This window comes from Ictalurus furcatus, chromosome 20 (genome assembly GCF_023375685.1).
Source record: "Ictalurus furcatus strain D&B chromosome 20, Billie_1.0, whole genome shotgun sequence".
In the NCBI taxonomy this organism is placed as follows: domain Eukaryota; kingdom Metazoa; phylum Chordata; class Actinopteri; order Siluriformes; family Ictaluridae; genus Ictalurus; species Ictalurus furcatus.
In genome coordinates this window covers 8192643-8212932 of record NC_071274.1, presented here as the reverse complement: position 1 = coordinate 8212932, position 20290 = coordinate 8192643, and the positions used below count along the sequence as shown (strand labels likewise).

Genomic DNA, 20290 nt, shown 5'->3' with positions numbered 1-20290 from the left:
CATTAAACATGTAAGTAAATTAAATTGTCTTTTAGACTGTGGCAACGTCATTTATTCAAATAATAATTGAAAAAAGTGTGGCAGTCTTGGATGTCGCCGAATTCAGGAAAACAGCCAATAATTAAGAAAAGTCTGGTTTTGACCAAAATGTCTGGGTTTTTTTTTTTTTTTGCCAATAATATTATTTGACGTTTCTACTTCAAGAAAACATAAGTATATTTTAGCAAAATGATTTGGAAATGGTTTTTAATACTTTCAACTTGCAAAGAACCTTGTTAGCTCACTTTGCTTTTCTCAAACAATGAATATCATGACTTGACAAATTTTTGCGATAGCTGCATGCCATAGACAAATGGACATAAGCCCAATCAATTCAGTTTGTAATCAGATACTGATGTCTGATGCACATGAAAAGAGCGCTTATGGACTTAGTACAGATGACAGCAGACAGCGTTTTAAAAAAACTTTGCTCTAAATATTGTCATTAGGAGATTATGTAGTAATTGTAACAGTCCTGTATTAGAGGATTCCCTTGATTTTAATCCCTTTAAAGAAGGCTTTTCCTCAAGTTCTCACTCACTCACTCTCTCTCTCTCTCTCTCTCTCTCTCTCTCTCTCTCACACACTCTCTCTCTCACACACACACACACACACAGCCATTTCCTTTCTCTTGAACGCACCTTTAAACATGAATGATATGCTCAGGGACATGCTGCTTACGGTATACTAATGCACACTTTCCTTTGATTGCTCAGGGGAGTGACATGTAGAGTTGCTCAGAGGTTCATTAATTAAATTAGCAGCTGCAGAGCTGTGGGACGGAAGTGCTCTGGGGTGATGTGGGTAAACGCTGCTCTTGTTGATTGCACCAACAGGCCTGGTAGCTACTGCTCAGTGAGAATTACTCAACTCCTTAGTGGACATCCCACAACTTTAAAGGCAGGCTTCAGCCAAAGTGGAAAAAAATGGGGAAAAAAAGTACCTATTGATGCATCATTAACCTTTAAAAAAAAAAATACTTGCTGTGGTCTCTTGAATGACATTTCTCTAGTTTGAAAATGGAAAACCTCTATATTGCCGGTGGTGGTTAAATTTACATGGTTTAAGGCAGATACCTGTGAAGCACTGCTATTAGTTACCAAACTAGGGATTCCCAGTGGTTAAGTGACATGATGCTTGCTGGGTATATTACTGCAATAACATTGATAAACAAAAACACAGAGGTGAGAGGTACAATACTTACCAAAAATTATCACAGTATAACATGACAAACAACATATAAAATGCTAGGTTTATGCCTGAATCTCTTGTGCTACCTCTTCGTCATTGTTTCACTCACTTTCTTTGCTTTATCTTTTCTCCGCCTCTCTTTATTTCTCTCATTTTTCAAGGATGGTTTGGTGAAGTCAGACATGGAAAAGTTGACATTCTTTGCCGTTTCTGCTCCAGAGAAGCTCGACCGTATAGGAGAGTATTTAGCCGAGCGCCTCAGCAGGGACGTGGTCCGACACCGCTATGGGTACGACCGGCACACACACACACATTCATTCACTCACTCACTCACTCATAAAACCATAGTGGGTTCCAGCCCTCCACTAATATTGGCACCCTTGGTAAATATGAGCAAAGAAGGCTGTGAAAATTTGTGTTATTGCTTAAACATTGATCTTTTGTTAAAAAAAAAAAAAAATCACAAAAATACTCTGCTTTCATGGATATCAAACAATTGCAAACACAACACAGGTTTATAAAAAAAATATAGATCTTTGTTAAATATAGGTGTGCAACAATTATTGACACCCCTATTAATTAATATGAGAATAATATATTTGAAGTATATTCCCATTGATATTTAAATTTTTTTTAGTACACCTGGGTTACTAGGAACAGGAAATTGTTCAACCATGATTTCCTGTTTCATAGGGGTATAAATAGGAGGTAACACATAGGCCAAATCCCCTTAGTCATTCATCACAGTGGGTTAGACCAAGGAATAAAGCTATGATGTGCGGCAAAAGGATGTTGAGCGTCACAAAATGGGAAATGGCTATAATAAAATAGCACAAGCATTATAAATGCCCTTTTCTTCCATCGGGGCAATAATTAAGAATTTCCAGTCAACTGGATATGTTATGAATCAACCTGGAAGAGGACATGTGTCTATATTGTCTCAACGCACTGTGAAGAGGATGGTTTGAGTGGCCAAAAAAATCTCCAAGAGTCACTGCTGAGAAATTGCAGAATTTGGTTGCATCTTGGGGTCAGAAAGTCTCCAAACTACAATCCAAAGTCACCTACATCACCACAAGTTGTTTGGAAAGGTTTCAAGAAAACAGCCTCTACTCTCATCCAAAAACAAACTCAAGGGTCGTCAGTTTGCCAGACACTTCTGGACCTTCAAATGGGATCGGGTTCTATGGTCTGATGAAACCAAAATAGAGCTTTTTGGCAATAAACACCAGAGGTGGTTTTGGTGCACACAGAGAGGTAGTCATATGGAAAAGTACCTCATGCCCATGATTAAATATGGTGGAGGCTGTTTTTCTGGCAGAGGACCTGGACATTTTTTTAGGATACATGGCATCATGGACTCATCAAATATCAACCGATATTAAATGAAATATGAAATGAAATGAAATGAAACCTGACTTCCTCTGCCAGAAAGCTTAAAATGGGCTGTGGTTGGATCTTCCAGCAGGACAATGATCCAAAACATGCATCAAAATCAACACAAAAATGGTTTACTGACCACAAAATCAAGGTCCTGCCATGTCCATCCCAGTCTCCTGACTTGAAACCCATAGAAAACCTGTGGGGTGAACTGAAGATGAGAATTCACCAGCGTGGACCTCGAAATTTGAAGGATCTGTAGACATTCTGTATTGAGGAATGATCTCAGAGCCCCTGCCATGTATTCTCCAACCTCATCAGGCATTATAGGAGAAGACTTAAAGCTGTTATCTTGGCAAAGGGAGGTAGCATAAAGTATTGACTAAAATGGTGCCAATAATTGTGGCACACCTATATTTTACAATAACGACAGTTTTTCACAGCTGCCTTTGTTCATATTTACCAAGGGTGCCAATATTAGAAGAGGGCACTGTACCTTGCTGTTATATACATAGATCTGTATGACTAAGTGTGTGTGTGTGTGTGTGTGTGTGTGTGTGTGTGTGTGTAGGTATGTGGTGATTGCAATGGAAGCGCTGGATCAGTTGCTGATGGCATGTCACTCACAGAGCATTAAGCCCTTCGTGGAGAGCTTTTTGCACATGGTGGCAAAGTTGCTGGAATCCAAGGAACCTGACCTGCAAGTGCTGGGGACCAACTCTGTAAGTGTCAAGTTGTGGTGTACAAATAAATATAAAGATGCTTTCTCCATATATTGAGTGAAGAGAAGGTATTCAAACAGACGCTTTTTTCCAAAGCGACTTATAAATGAGGAAATACAAGCAAAGCGATATATCAACCGGAGAACAATACAAGTAGTGCTACCATGCAAGATTTATTATTGAGTTCTAGAGAAGCAAAGTGCGCAGAGTAAAGGTATAAGAGCCAGAGTAATGTTTTTTGAAAATAGTGACAGATTCTGCAGTCCGGATTGAGGTTGGAAGTTCATTCCACCACTGAGGAACAGTTAGTTTGAAGGTTCTGGAAAGGGACCTTGAACCACACTGAGTAGGCACTACTAAGTGTCGGTCGTTAATCGATCACAGATTGCGTGAGTGAACGTGAGCCTCAAGGAGAGTGTTGAGGTAGGGGGGTGCTGTTCCAGACAAGGTCTTGTATGTGAGCATCAAGACCTTGAATTTGATATGGGCAGCTACAGGAAGCCAGTGGAGGGAGATGAAGACAGGTGCGACATGGGTTCTTTTGGGCTGGTTGAAGACGAGGCGTGCTGCTGCATTCTGAATCATCTGAAGGGGTTTGATGGAGCTGGCTGGGAGGCCCGAGAGTAGTGCATTGCAGTAGTCCAACTTTGATATGACAAGAGCCTGGACTAGTAGCCTGTTCGGTGAGATAGGGTCTGATTCTCTTGATGTTATACAGAATGAACCTACAGGAATGTGCAGTTGTTGAAATTTGTCTGTAAAGGTCAAGCTGTCATCAAAAGTCACCCCAAGGTTCCTGGCTGTCCTGGTTTGCTTGAGTGTGGTTGAGCCATGCTGTACAGTGAGGTTATGGTTGGTTGAGGGGCAGGCTGGGATGATGAGAAGCTCAGGTTTTGCCAGGTTGAGACTTAAGGTGATGTTCCCTCATCCACTTTGAGATGTCAGACAGGCATGCAGAGATTCGTACAGAGACGGATGGATCATCAGGCTGGAAAGACCAATAGAGCTGGGTGTCATCATCATAGCAATGATTTGAGAAGCCATGAGACTCGATCACAGGCCCCAGAGATGTAGTATAAATGGAAAAGAGCAGTGGACCTAGAACTGATCCCTGTGGAACCCCAGTTTTGAGTTGGAAAGAAAAGGGAGGAGGGAAACCGGTCTGTAGTTGTCACCAGCAGCAAGGTTAAGTGACTGTTTTTTTAAGCAGTGGGGTAACCCAGGCCTGCTTAAATGAGGTCGGGTATGTGTCAATAGAGAGGGATGTGTTAAAGATGTGTGTGTGAACAGGTAATAGTGTGGGAGAGATGGACTGAAGGTGAGAAGGGATAGGGTCAAGACAACAGGTTGTGGGACAGATAGAGAGGAGGAGTTTTGAGACTTCAGTCTCTGAGAGAGGAGACAAGGAGGCCAGTTGAGAGTTACGTGGAGGAGGAGCCGGTCTATGCGTGTCTGGGGTTGAGAACTGGTTCCTGATTGATGTAACCTTGATGGAAAAGAAGGTGGCAAAGTCATCTGCAGTGAGAGAGGTAGGGGAAGGGGGAGGAGGGTTGACCGAGAAGAGAAGAAAAGGTTTTGAAGAGAGTGTGGGTGTTGGGAGAGCTGCCAATCTTCTTTTGGTAGTATATGGCTTTAGCAGTGGAGATGCTATGTGAAAAAGAGAAGTGTTTGGTAATTGGTTAAGTCAGTCGGATCATTAGATTTACGCCATTTCCTTTCAGCTGCTCTTAGCTTGGCCCGATTGTTACTCAGAGCTTCTGAGATCCATGGACTAGGGGGTGATGTGCGAGCTGGCCTGGAGGTGAGGGGGCAGATGCTGTCAAAAGAAGATGGAGTGGAACATAGCGTGTCAGTTGTGGTGTTTAAGTCCAGTGAGGAGAGGTGGATATCAGAGGGAAGTGAGGTTGTGACAATGGAGGTGAAGTACTAGGGGGAAACGGGGCGAAGATTGTGACGAAAGGTGGAGAATGTGAGGGGGTGAGGGGAGAGAAATAGAAAACAGGATCAAGAAATAGTCAGAGGTGTGGAGAGGAGTAATAAGAAGATTTTGTGTGGTGCAGTTACATGTGAGGATGAGGTCGAGCTGTTTGCCGGCCTTGTGAGTTGCTGTGGTGGTGAACTGCTTGAGGTCAAACGTGGGAAGGAGTGTGGCAAGATCAGCTGCATGTGGCTTGTCTGGGTGAATGTTGAAGTCACAGAGGACCACAAGAGGAGTTCATTCATGCAGGATGTTGGACAGTAGCATGTCAAACTCTTAATTAAATTTGCCCAATTGACCTGGAGGACGATAAATAACAAGAAAGTGCATTTTGGCAGGGTCAGTAACTGTAGCAGCATGACATTCAGAGGAAGTGTAGGAGCAAGGGGGAGAAAGACATAAATTTCCATGTTTTGGAGAAAAGGAAACCTGTACCACCCCCTTATCTGTTGGGGTGCATGGTATGGATGAAGTTGGAGGCTAGGGCAGGGGGTGTTGAAGTGCTCTCAGTATAGATCCAGGTCTCAGTCAGAGCTAGCATACTGAGGTTCGAGTGGGTTGCAAAGGCAGGAATGAAATCTGCCTTGTTGACCGCAGATTGGCAGTTCCAATGTCCGATTGAGAATGAGAAGGAATCTGCAGAGGCCACGTGCAGAGAGCGCAGGTTGTCTAAATTGCGTACTTTTCTAGGAGTGTGCCATGGTCTGCGCCTGTGGTAAATAACAGGGATAAACTGATGACACATGTTGGTGTATAAACAGGTAAAGGGTAAAATGAGGGGAAAACAGAGGAGGAAAAGGTGGAGAGAGGGAGAAAATTATACTTAGCAGCGTGAGTGGTGTCTTGTCGGTGTCCTTGCTCCGTGGACTCATGCAGGAAGACTCACAGGTCTTTACACGAGTTCAGTCTTCACATGACTAGGGCTTCATGTGAGGGCTTCACATGAGGGCTGATGCTTCCGCTGACTAGAATTTATAAGCTATGAGATCACAGTGTTCTCTAGAATGACATTTCCCCATTTGAAAATTGAAAACCTCCTGGTGACATACATGTTGGAGGTAATGATTTAAGGCAGATACCTGAAATAAGCACTAATATGCTTATCATCCTGTACATCAATGGCTAGCAGTCAGGATCAGTTGATAATAATAGGTATTCCCAGTGGCTGATTAATGCACACTGGTTATTTTAGTGCACATTAATCAGCAAAGAATTGTTGACACTGAAAACTCATACATTTAATTCACGAATTTATGTCAAGCTTAAGTAAAATAACACTAATTAAATAAATATTAATAAGAGCAGTAACAAGATTGTAGTTATTTAGTTATAATTTACAATTTTGTAAAATGAATTTACATAGAAAACAGTGATGTTTAAAATACACAACTGGTCCATGGTTTGGAAGAAAAAATTAACAAGCCTAAAATTCATCCTGGGTAAAGACTCAAGTATTGGATCAAAGTGTGAAAACAACCCAAAGATTTATGAATGCACCGATAGTTGATTAGCATACATAATGCAATATTTAACATGAGCAATATGGACAAATATAATCAAACGCAATTCTAGTCTTTCTTCTTACTAGTTTGTAGGCCAGAACTACCTTCAACGTATGCTTCAAACTTGAAGGATGCTACTGAAGAAAAACTATTTCAGACATTTAACCTTACTGGGGTTACAGTGATATTTCCAGATAAATACTACAAACATTTAACCACTCGTTCTTGAGATATTGCGCTACAGATCATCTCCAATGGACTAACAACGGACACATAAAAAGCACTCTAAGCAGAGGCAGAGAGAGATCGGGAGAGACGAAGTGAGACGAAGGGAGAAAGATCACTCTGCGTTAATGCTCTTCACCTGTTTTCTTGGTCAGATTTAGTTCAGAGGGATCTAAAATAGTGCTTCTGGATGGGGAAACATGCTGCATAATTTAACGGTGAATGGAAGGTTGAGAGAGAGGGAGAGAGAGGAACTCGGTGTAAAGTGCTATACAAATTAAATTGTCGAAAAGAAAGTAGCAGAGGCGAGAACGGAACGACTAAAGGAATTAGCAGCTAGATGGGTGGACAGTGTGAAATGTGCCACTGATAGAATTCTGAAGTGCTGATGTGTTTACCCTTTTCTTTTTGAGTATTTCTAGGCTTTATATTTCCATCACTCTTTATATTTTGAGACTCTAACCCTTCCAGGCTCTGACTCTTATCAACACCTGATTAGGCTGAAGTAGATGTGTTAAAGCATTGAATCACTGAGTAGCACATTGGTATCCTGTGAGCCTGTGTAATACCCAGGGATCTTTTTAACGCTAGAGTTTTCTACACTAATGATGAAAGTGATCATTCATTTTCTCTCAGGGTCATTTGGAAAATAAAAGGAACTTTAAAGGCTGCAATTTGAGTCAAGGAAAACATATCAATTATAAATAAACACCACCATCAATTATAAATGACATTATAAATAGAATAGGATGGGATAAAATTGTAGGTCTGGAGGTCCATTCCTTAAATCGGGTTTTATTAAATTCAAGATTTTTCTTTTCCAAATACAGATTAGACAAAATCCAGATGAGTTACCCTGACACCTCACCAGCAGTTCTGAAAATAATCTGTTAAATGATGGGAATGTGAAATATTTTCAAATTGAATGTCGTAGCTTTTTGTAGATGCTGATCGTCTCAGTGCCCTAACTTTTTTTTTTTCTTAGATGAAATGTTGTAAATCTACCATGAGTTTAAAATATGTTTTAAATATCAGTGAAATTCTATCCCAATGTATAGACATGTCTGGTGGAATATTGTTTAGTAAATATAAAATTGGTAAATTTCTGGCCTTGGAACATACATGATGTCCCCATCAAAATATGACTTATTAGAGAAAGTTAATATACACACTTCATTACTGTACTCACCATTTTGCAGCAGAATCTGCTCCATGTTTTAGTGCCATATTTCAATTATAAGCTTATTGTATCATTTTAGTTGTTATGGTCTGTACAGCTTTAAGTTTATGTGTATAAAACAATCATTAATAGAATTAATTTATGTGAACTTAGGCTTCAGTTTGCTCAATTTAATATTTACATTTGTGTACAGTATTATTAAAAGTAATCAGACAGCATTAGGGTAATGCAAAAAAAAAAAATTACATACATAATGCTTTGCTGTACATCAATAAGATAAACTTTAACATAAACATCGTACAGTCCCGAAAATATAGAACTAGAAGCATAAAAAAAATTATCAGTAGTGGACAAGGGGCATTTAAAAAAATAGTTCAGCAGTGTTCAGAGGTTTGATTTAGTTCATCTAAAGTAATACTGAGATATAATCTATTATCTATCTCTCTCTCACACATACACACATACACATACACACACACACACACACACACACACACACACACTGAGTAAAGCCTTCAGAGAGTGAGACAGAACAAAGGAATATAGATATCTTAGGAATTCATGATCTTCTAAGCACACACACTTACACACCCTCACACATATTTGCGAATCACACGCATGCCTCTCCCGTGATATCTCACCTCATCTCTGTCTGATAGAGAGAATTTCCTCTCATTAATGAATTATTTTTCTCATTTTCCAACTGTGTATGCGTGAGCATGCATGTGTGTAGGATATAATTTCTTGGTTAGAGTTTAATGTTTCACAGATTTTTAATTGTTTGTGTTTTTTTTCTTGTCACAGTTTGTGAAGTTTGCAAACATTGAGGAGGACACGCCTTCGTATCATCGCCGCTATGATTTCTTTGTCTCCCAGTTCAGTGCCATGTGCCACTCCACACATGAAGACCCAGAGACACGCACCAGGTGTGTGTGTGCGTGTGTGTGTGTCTGTGATGTGATATGCATGCAAATGTTCCTCCTAGCATAATTTTGAGGTATACTGCTTCAAGCCCTGTTCACACCAGGATGATTCACAACGTTCACAATGGTCACGGGTTTTCTTTTCTTTTTTGACGTGCCACGTCAAAAACTGGCCAACCAGTGAGATTCGCACTTTTGTTCACGTGCCCAGAGCCGCTGAAGTTACATAAAAGTACAACTTGATAACGCTCAAATACAAAATGAAGAAGATGCCAGTACCCACCATTTTATTGAGAGTGCATAAGTGACATACCCGAAATAAAATGCTCACTGCTAAATCCTTCTGCCTACACACATAAATAAGGTATCCTTTGAAAGCACCAGATTCAAAATTACACACTAAATACTATGTGTATTTATTACGTTGTGGCTATTTTTTTGACGACACTGAAATGCAAGCATACATTCTAAATGATCCATTTAATTCTTTCACTGTTGCTTTCTACACTAAATAGCATTGTTTGTTTCTTTGTCTCTTCCTTACAAATATGCAACTGATAATCTGCTGACTGATAGTCCATTGTATTTATTTTGCACCTGGCATATATATGCATATAAGTATTCTTGACCTCTTATTCAAGTAGCTAAGTGCCCCATTATTGCGTCGTTGTATCATCATATTGACCACGAAAAAAGACTATTCATAGTCAACACTTCATCAGTTTGTAGAAACATTAACAGTTTTGGGCACAACAATAGTTGCCTTACACCCACCCCCTCCCAAAAAAATTTTTATAAAAAAAAATACATAATCTAGGTCTTCCCATAAGTATGTGAATGCTATGGCTGTGACACTGATTTAATTCAACAAATCATTACTTATTTAAAAAGAGTATACATTGAAGTGATTGTGAAGCACTGGCTGTATGTGTCTGACTGTGTCTATATTTGTGTGTGTATGTGTATGTAGGATCCGCATAGCAGGTATCAAAGGGCTGCAGGGAGTCGTAAGGAAGACAGTGAATGATGAATTGCAGGCAATCATCTGGGAACCTCAGCACATGGACAAACTCATTCCCTCCATGCTCTTCAACATGCAGGACAATGACGACTTAGACAGGTACACGCACATACACACGCATGCACACACTAGAGGTGTTCAATGGTACTCGCAGGAGTCACAGGAATAGACAAGTTACATTTTTTTTAATGCAAATTATTAGATTTGAAGCTCCTGGGACAAAGAAAGGCCACTTTGATTAACATGGGAGTGAGCTGGACGCTCATGCGGTGCTGTTTTATCCAGGTCAGGGTCACTGTGTTTTAAAGTATTTTTATATTTTAGGAAAATGAACAGTGAAGTTTGTTAGAAGTCACTGGACTTGGTAAGGAGTGTCTGAGGAAGTGGAAGGGATTGGTCAGAATTCTTTTTGTAATGAAGAAAACAGTCCACTGCACACACGTACACACTACCAACCTACCCATCCATATTAGACATCACACACTCTAATATGTCGTCCATGCTCTTTACGTGAAGGATAGCAACAACCTGCATAGATATACAAACATATGCAGCCAAGTCCAGAATAATAGGCTCTCTTCATGAAAATGAGCAAAACTAATGTATAAAAGAAACTTTACACACAATAAGTCACATTTTCTAGTCAAACAACTGGAAAATCTCAACATGATCAATCATGCTCAAAACATTTTGAATTGTCGAAAATCCACTGGGAATGATTACAGGGAAAACCCTAAGATCAGTTTTAGAATGTTTTGGTTTCGTTGATACTTGGGGTTGTTAGTTACAGTTATATTTATATAGCGCTTATATAGCTGTCAGTTTTAGTTGTCATTTCTATACGCATTTTACGAAAGGCTGCACAAAAGAAGCCATTCCTGAAAGCAACCTACAAAATGCAGTTCCTGAACTTCATCAAGTGTTACTGGATAATGCAAGATTGATGAGAACATGAATTCTGCCTTTTTCTGCATATTTTAGCCCAAATCCAGGCTTCAGGAGGTTGAAGCCTGATTTAAGCACCAGAAAGGCCCTTCAGTTGGGAATGAGCACAGCAGTTTGGAAAAAGTGCTGTCTGACACCAAACTGCCTGAGCTCCTCCTCAGTTACTGGTCAGTAGAGAGGTGTGAAGGAATGGAGGTGTGTCTGACACCTTCTCCTCCTCAAATACATATATCTCAGACAGTGTTGGGTCATAGTGAATTTATCGGTTTAACAGCATTTCCCATCTAGAGATGGAAGTGTTGTTCCTTTTTACATCAAGTAGCTTATTATTCTACATATTTGGAACTGATGGATGAATGTGGAACATGAAATGACAATCTTTGCTACTTTAATTAAATTACTTTTAATTAACAGGCTGGTCAATTGGAGCGAATTTTCTCTGACCAGTCAGCATAGTGAGCTTTTTCTTATGAAATCAGTGTTTAAGGACTTGGCTTGTAAATTAACTACTAACTACATTTTTACATTTGCACTTTATTAGGAACATCAGTATATCTACTCATTCATGCAGTTGTCTAATCAGCCAATCATGTGGCACCACTGCAATGCATATCATCACGGGCCTGCAGCTTCACATCAACCATCAGAATGGTGGGAAAAATTCAAATGATCAGTGATTTTGACCGTGCCATGATTGTTGGTGCCAGATGGGCTGGTTTGAGTATTTCTATAAATACTGATCTCCTGGGATTTTCACACACAACAGTCTCTAGAGTTTATTCTGAATGGTGCAATAAAGAAAAAAACATCCAGCGAGCTTCAGTTTTCTGGACGGAAACGCCTTGCTGATGAGAGGGGTCAACGGAGAATGACCTGACTTCTTACTGACAGAAAGGGTACAGTAATTCAGATAACCACTCTGCAGTTGTGGTGAGCAGAAAAGTATCTCAGAATGCACAGCACAACACATCAAACCTTGAGGCGGATGGGCTACAACAGCAGAAGACCATGTCAGGTTCGACTTCTGTCAGCCAAGAACAGAAAGATAAGGCTGCAGTGGGCACAGGCTAACCCAAATTGGACAGTTGAAGACTGGAAAAACGTAGCATGGCCACAATTTACCCATCTTCTAATGGCTACATGCAGATTAATAATGCACCATGTCACAAAGCAAAAGTCATCTCAAACTGGTTTCATGAACATGACAGTGAGTTCAGTGTATTTCAGTGGCCTTCTCAGTCACTGGGTCAGACTCCAAGGAATCCACACCTATGTGATGTGGTGGAGCGGGAGATTCGCAGCATGAAATTGCTTGATGCAATCATGTCAACATGGACTAGAATCTCAAAGGAATGTTTCCATTCATGCCAGATTTTTGTTTGTTTTTTTGCAAAGGGAGGCCCTATCAAGTATTAGTATAGTGTTACTAATGAAGCGTTCAGTGAGAGTATGTTGCCCATTCAGATTTTAAATGGAACAAATTGGAGAAGATTCATTCAAACACGCAACTTTGAACAAGTTTCAAGCGAAATTTTAAATCATCAAATCATGCTTCCAATCAATGTTTCCCAGTGGACAATGTGATTTCATATAATACTCTCAGCTGAAACACCACCTTTTAATTGAAATTTTTTATTTTTGAGTGAGCAAAAATAAAACGGGCACATTCACATGTTCACAGCAAACTTGCCATTTGCTGCCTGCCAAAGACTTGAGTCACACTTCATTCACATGTTGAGTGACTTGCAACTTGACTCAGACTCGAGACTGAAGACTCGTGAAATAACTGGTCTGTATATAAACAAAAAATGAATAAATTAGGACCACCAACATGATGCGATAATTGAACAAGTCCACTTGTTTCTGGTCTTCTGTCTGCAGCTGTGTCAGTTCCATGAGTTCCAATGCATAATAATGTAATTGCAGCACTAAAGGGGCAGTAGTAGCTCAATGGTTAACATGTTGGACTACTGATTAAAAGGTTGCGAGTTCAAATCCCAGTACTGACAATCTGCTACTCCTGGGCCCTTGAGCAAGGCTCTTAACCCTCAACTGCTCAGTTGTATAAGTGAGATAAATGTAGGTCACTCTGGATAAGGATGTCTGCCAAATGCTGTAAATGCATACCGCTCACAGCAGTAAATCACAATACAGGAAGAAAAGTGTGAAGCAGATTTGGGAGCTGTTGACATAGCTCAATTGTCAGGTGAAGTACCCAAAAGAGGTAATCTTGGATACAAAAGTAGTAAATTTCTTAGGTTTGGCCTCAGATGTTTTATGAATGTTTAAGCATTCACTCATGCATTCACCTTCATTAAATGATTTATCGAGGTCTGGGTTGCGGTGGATCTGAGCCTATCCCAGGAACATTGAGCCCAAGGCAGGGATACAATGTAGTGCCAGCCCATCACAGTGTTTTTTTTTTGTTTGTTTTTTGTGTATATTTGTTTCACAAAAATTTTCAGGGAGATAAGAGCCATATGCAGTAAATGCAGCAGTAACATTGTCAACTTGTATAACACAGCAGTTTGTTCCAGTCCATTTTATTGGATAACCACAGCATCCAAACAGCCCAGTTCACCACAATACTATGCCTATGAACCCTCTAGATCTGCTTCGTTACCTAAGAAAAAAACTACTCACAAAAGTCTTGACTAAATAAATATGTTTTCAGCCTCGATGGAAGGCTGTTCCATAACTGTGCGGCTTTGTAAGAGAAACTGTGCGGCTTTGTAAGAGAAATAGTGAAGGCTACCTACTGTAGCCTTCACTATTTGAGGTACCAACAAATAGCCCGCACCTAAATGTCAGTTACTCAATATTAATAAATGGTCTGCACTTATATAGCGCTTTTATCCAAAGCGCTTTACAATGTGTCTCATTCACCCATTCACATACACACTTGCACACCAATGGTAGCAGAACTGCCATGCAAGGCGCTAATTTGCCATCGGGAGCAACTTGGGGTTCAGTCTCTTGCCCAAGGACACTTCGGTATGTGGAGTCATGTGGGCCGGGAATCGAACTGCCAACCCTCCGATTAATGGACCATCCGCTCTACTACCTGAGCCATATCTTGTGTATAGAACTGTTGTATTAAATAAAACACACCCAGAAATGTTAGTTAGCTTGGTATCAAATATGTTGTCTGTCTAGCCCTTTAGCGAGCACATGGGGTTATGATACATTTGTTACACTTGTTTTCAATACATGTGCAAAAATAAGTGTGCACCGGCTTGTGAACTTTGCTGCCTCTGTAGTTTGATGGACAGCTTAGAACCTCCTAGTGTTCTGAAAGACTATGAACGTTCAAGGCTTTCAAAAATTATACACTCTGCGTGCAGTTTTACATTTTTCCATGTCCTTGAGTTTCCTCTTCAGTTGTCCAGTTTCCTCTCAATTTCCATAAAGTTTGTGGTGCCAAATAATTGAATGTCTTATTTATTTTTGTATATCCATATTTGCATTTTGTGTTGACTGAATACCCTTCGTTCTTCCTGTTCTTAAACTTGCAAGACATGAATGACTCATAGGTACACTCATGGAGTCTTTCTCACTGTGTTTGCACACACACCCACATACAGTATATATTCTCTTTTTCTAACATTCTAACATCTTGTTTTTTTGTTTAGTTTTTATTTTTATTTTTTAGATTTGACTGAAGCTTTGGGAAATCAATGAAAGTACCTGAAGGTTTAGAATTAAATTAATGATAAATGTCTAGATGTCAGTTGCTTCAGTTGATTGAAATTCAACAGTAAATTGATATTTTCTTTAGTAAAATTCATTATTCTAGTGTGAAAACTTAGTTTATTTCTCATTGAGGTTATTATGTGAGAATGTGAGAACTTCCTCTGCATTGGCATGTGTTGAGTGCCACAAATAACACACCTAAAACAAGTTGAGTAAATGCTCTCATTTATTATAAATGTTGGATTGCATCGAGAATGGTCTGTATTGTTTTCCCAAAGATCTCTTGGTCTTCTCCTTTTCCCATATAATCATTATCCAGAAGGACAAACATGAGAAATGTTTATCTCTGTGGCTTAATAGCATTGCTTAAAGGAGCATTATGTAAGATTAGGTCAAGTTTGTCTCCAAGTCTCTAGCAACAAGATTTGAAGGATTTCTTTTAACACGGTAAGCCTGTCCCCCTAACTCCTTCTTATGTACACAAAGCTCTGCCCCCAGGATCAACTTTGCCCTCTAGCATTAGCATTGCCTATCATAATATGACTTTTAATTGATTAGGCAGGTTGGTTATTTACTAAGGGCAATGCCTTACTTCATTATTTACAGTGGTGTGAAAAAGTTTTTGCCAGATTTTTTCTGTTTTTTGTGTATATCTCATACTAAATAGTTTTAGATCTTCAAACGAAATACAACCTAAAACAAAGGCAACCTGAGTAAACACACAGTACAGGTTTATTTATTTATTTTATTGAAGCAAAAAAAGTTATCCCACTCCTAACACACGTGAAAAACTGATTGTCCCCTTAAATTTAAAATCCGGTTGTGCCAACTTTAGCAGTAATAAATGCAATCAAACACTTCCGATAGCTGGAATATCAGTCTTTCACTTACTTCTAGGACTAGTATTTACTCCTATGCTTTGGATCATTGTCGTGTTGCATAATCCAGTTGTGGTTGAGTTTCAACTTATGGGCCGAAGACCGGAAGTTCTCATGCCACCACCATGCTTGACCGTAGGTATGATGTTCTTTTTGGGGAATCCTATGTATGGTTTACGCCAGATGTAACGGGACCCCTGTCTTCCAAACAGTTCCACTTTCGACTCCGCAATCCACAGAAAATTTTCCCAAAATGTTTGATGATCATCAAGGTGTGTCTTGGCAAAATACAGTCGAGCCTTAATGTTGTTCTGTGTTAGCAGTGGTTTTTGCCTTGCCACTCTTCCATTCATGCCATTTTTGCCCAGAGTCATGAACAGTGACTTTTATTGATACAAGAGAGGCCTGTAGGTCCTTTGATGTTGTCCTTGGGTCTTTTGTGGCTTGCTGGATGAGTAGTTGCTGTGTTCTTGGAGGAATTTTGGAAGGTCAGACACTTCTGAGATGGTTCAGTACTGTGCAGAGTTTTTCCATTTGGAGATAATGGCTCTCACTGTGGTTCTTTGGCATCTCAGAGCCTTTGAAATACCTTTGTAACCCTTCCCAGACTGATGTATTTCAGTCACCTTCCTCATTATTTCCGCAATTTCTTTTCGTTTTGGCATAGTACGTTACTGGGTTTTCAACCTAATTGCTGTTGAAAAAGTTCTATTTAAGTGTTGATTTGATTGAACAGGGTTTGCAGTAATCAGGCCTGGTTGTGTCTAGTCCAGCTGAACCCCATTATGAATGCAGTTTCATAGATTTGGGGGTAAATACATTTTCACACAGGCCCAGTTGGTATTGGATAACTTTTTTGCTTCAATAAATAACATTATCATTTAAAAACTTCTTTTTTGTTGCCTTTGTTTAGATTTTGTTTTAATTTCTGAAACAACGTAGTATATGAGATACACAAAACCAGAAGAAATCAGGATAGGGGCAAATACTTTTTCATACCACTGTAGATGTACAGTATATGGCCAAAAGTATGTGGATACCTCAGCATCACATCAATATGTGCTTTTTGAACATCCCATTCCAGATGTAGTACCCCATTTGCTTTTATAACAACCTCCACTCTTCTGGAAAGGCTTTCTGCTAGATTTTGGAGTGTGGCTGTGGGGATGTAACCATTCAGTCACAAGAGCATTAGTGAGGTCAGACACTGATGTCGGATGAGGAGGCCTGGGGTGCAGTCAGCATTCAAATTCATCCCAAAGGTGTTGAGCAGGGTTAAGGTCAGGAATCTGTACAAGTTCTTCCAGTCCAACTTTGGTAAACCAACAAGCTCGCTTTGTGCACAGGGGCATTGTTAGGCTGGAACAGTTTGGGCCTGTTAGTTCAAGTGAAGGGAAATTGTAATGCTGCAGCATACAAAGAGATTCTAGACAACTTTGTGGTAACAGTTTGGGGAAGAACCACGTATGGGTGTGATGGTCAGATGTCCACAAAACTTTGGCCATATAGTGTAGGTGATACCTAACCCTAGTACCTACATTTTTGCACCACATTAGGGAAGATATTACCTCATAAGTAGATAAAAAGTTATGCTAACATTGCTAAATTGCCATTACTGCAAAAGCTGTCTCACATTCTTCAGAAACTGTTTTTGTTATCTTCTCTTTTCTGGGGTACAAGTAAATGTAAAAAAAAATAATAATAATTTTGTCATTTATTACCATGGAAAACATCAAACGAGCTTCAAGTACAAAAAAAATAGAGATGGTTATTGACCTGCACAAATCAGGTAACAGAGATGAAAAATCCACACGCTATGAAAAATACCATTTATTTGTTTTAAATGGTTTTGAAAACCTGTGGTGTGAACTGAATTGGACAATCTATATGAGTAGACTTAAGTGTATAGAATCCATGGCCTGTCTTCAAATGTTTTCAACCTTGCTAGACATTACAAGAGGTTCTGTGCGGGTATTTGCTTTATTTCTTATAGACATGGGATTTCACAATGATACATTGTCATTCCAGATGTTTGCTAAAAACACAACAGTTTTGTATGCATCATTGCATTAGACATAAGGGCTTTTTTTCTATTCCATTAACTCATTGTTTCATTCGATTCGACTGATGTGTGTGTTGGGGACGCGCATGTTTAGAATACTGATGTGTCCCTGATAATGGTCCCATCTGTGTGGCTGTGCATGGGGAATGGGAATGTGTGCAAACAATGAGCTGTTTGTATATGAGGGCATATCAATACTGTTGTTGCATATGATAAGGGACTGGAGGCTGATCAGGTGTATTGAGCTGGCTGCATCCACATAATCCATCCCTCTGTTTGAGATTCTCGTTAGCACGATGTTTCAAGAACGAGTGGTTGAATGTTTGTAGGATTTATATGGAATTATCATTGTAACCAGCAGATGAGCAGATTAGTTTGGAAATGATCCAAACAGTGTCAAGGTCACAGCAAGGGCAAATAACCCGAAATAGTTTTTCTTCAATAGCTTCCTTCCTGTTTGTTATATAGAGATGTTGCTTACACATTCATGTTCCGGAACTCAAAGCACTTTTTGTGCTTATCTCAGATTTTTTTCCAGATTTTTGTACGACAGTCCACCCATCTATCTGTCCATCCAAGCATGCATCCAAGATGAAGATTGATGAACTGATTTGATTTTGGAATTGATCCTGACAGGGCCACGGTCACAGCAAAGTCAAATGTCTGAAGTAGTTTAAATTCCTTCCTATTTGAAGTATGTTTTAAGGGTTGTGCAGACATACAAATTAGTAACATGAAGGACTAGACTTGTTGGTAGCATCTGTATCAGTACAATTAAATGAAAATTTTATTCAGATTAAGATAATTTTCTTTTGCCCACTGCTGCTTTGTAATAGATCCTGTTTTGTTCGGGTGCAGTGAGTGTCGGGAAGTGTGGCGGTTTTATCCTCAGCTTTGTTTGGGAACAGGTACACATTAGCCTGTAGCTACGCTAACTTCAGCTGTTGTGAATTTTGGTGACACCGTTAGAATCGAGTTCTGATTGTTAAAATCAATTTTGTAGACAAATAAACAGGAAACGTGCATCTTTAGACATTTGGTCCTCAAATTTACATTATCAACAAGCCAGAATTTTTAGAAATTTAAAAATGCACAGTACATAGAAATACCACGAAGAGCAGTAAAATTAAGGTGTGTCTTTTGTTCTTGCACTTGTAACGGTGCATGTCAGCTGGTTAAATGCATCTGATGTTACTAATTGCTTTTCAGGAGCTAAATGTGAGCTGAATGCCTTTGACTGTGAGAGAGGAATAAAAGGAATAAAAGGACAAAAATAACAATGCTCTCTACTAAAATATTTAAGTCCCATAACCACACGTTTTTGTCCATGCATGGTGTTCATTTGGCTTTTTGTAATTTGAGAGCTGTTGGATGGGATTTCTGTATTTAGTGCCTTTCTGTTGTTACCTGAAGCTCTTTTGAATGACCTCCGGTTAAATATAGACTGCCGGCTCATGCATTTTGTATTTCACAGCCGGTCCTTCATTGATTCGTGAACGGGGTGGGTGTGTGTGTGTGTGTGTGTGTGTGTGCGTGTGTGCGCGTGCGTGTTTATCTCTTGTGGGGACCAAATAATGATAGGAACACATCAGTTCTGACTTTGTTGGAACAATTGCCTGGTTCTTAACCCTTAAATGCATGTCTTGGGTTGTTAGTGACCAACACTTATATCTAACCCAAATTTGTCTGCAAACTCCCAGGATGACACTCTATACTCACCATCCACTTTATTGTGTTTCAACCTGCAGACCCAGGCTGAACCTGTTTTACACACAGAATGTTTTTTTAGTTTTTTTTACACCATTCTGTGTAAACTCTAGAGCACTGATTCCCAAACTGGGGTACCCCTGGGGGTACGCGATGTGACTGAGGGGGTACGGGAGCAAAATGCTGAGATTTACTGTTCATTTATTTCCACCTCGCTAAATAACATTAAAATTCTAATTCATGTTTTTCTCACGCCCAAAAATAAACTTGTGCCCCATCCAGTGTACAAACAGCAAAATTGCAATGTTCTAAAGGTCAAATACATGACATCCAATCAAATTATCCTGTTGTTCGCTGTCAAAACTGCATCCACTCACAGTAATGCGTCAGTGCGCACCTTACCGCATGTCATTTATCGCCAGCACACGGCTACATGATGAAGTTAAGTAATAGCTCGTAACATTACAATGGAGAAGTTGCTACAAAGGTATCGGCCCGCAACCACAGTCCTCTGACAGCAGTGGCCCAGGTCCCTCTAACACCGCATCCGTAGCAAGCGTAAGTGTACCCAGTGCTACTAGCTCAGTTTACGCTGATACAGACAGCGATATATCCGAAGTTGAAATGCCACATGTTCTTCACCAGCAATTTGCAGACAAACCATCAAAGAGGCGCAAATATAATGAGAAATATATTTCTTTGGTCTTTACATACGCTGACAGTGAAGAAAACCCCCAGTCACAGTATGTATATGTGCAAAAGTACTCTTTCATAACTGCATGAAACCAGCATTTCTGCGCAGACATTTAGAAATAAAGTATGCTACTTACTCTTTGCTAAATAA

The 20290-nt window shown here is 39.7% G+C and overlaps 1 protein-coding gene across 4 annotated transcripts in view; it reads left to right on the top strand.

Moving 5' to 3' along the window:
- Positions 1-20290, top strand: part of efr3a (EFR3 homolog A (S. cerevisiae)) — a 74498-nt gene that overhangs the window by 21657 nt on the left and 32551 nt on the right. For all 4 annotated transcript variants that reach the window (XM_053651609.1, XM_053651608.1, XM_053651607.1 and 1 more), the window contains 4 exons: positions 1392-1519; positions 3182-3332; positions 9022-9143; positions 10111-10260. In XM_053651609.1, the coding sequence (XP_053507584.1) occupies positions 1413-1519; positions 3182-3332; positions 9022-9143; positions 10111-10260 (530 nt within the window). In that variant the 5' untranslated portion in view covers positions 1392-1412. The remainder of the gene's footprint in view (positions 1-1391; positions 1520-3181; positions 3333-9021; positions 9144-10110; positions 10261-20290) is intronic.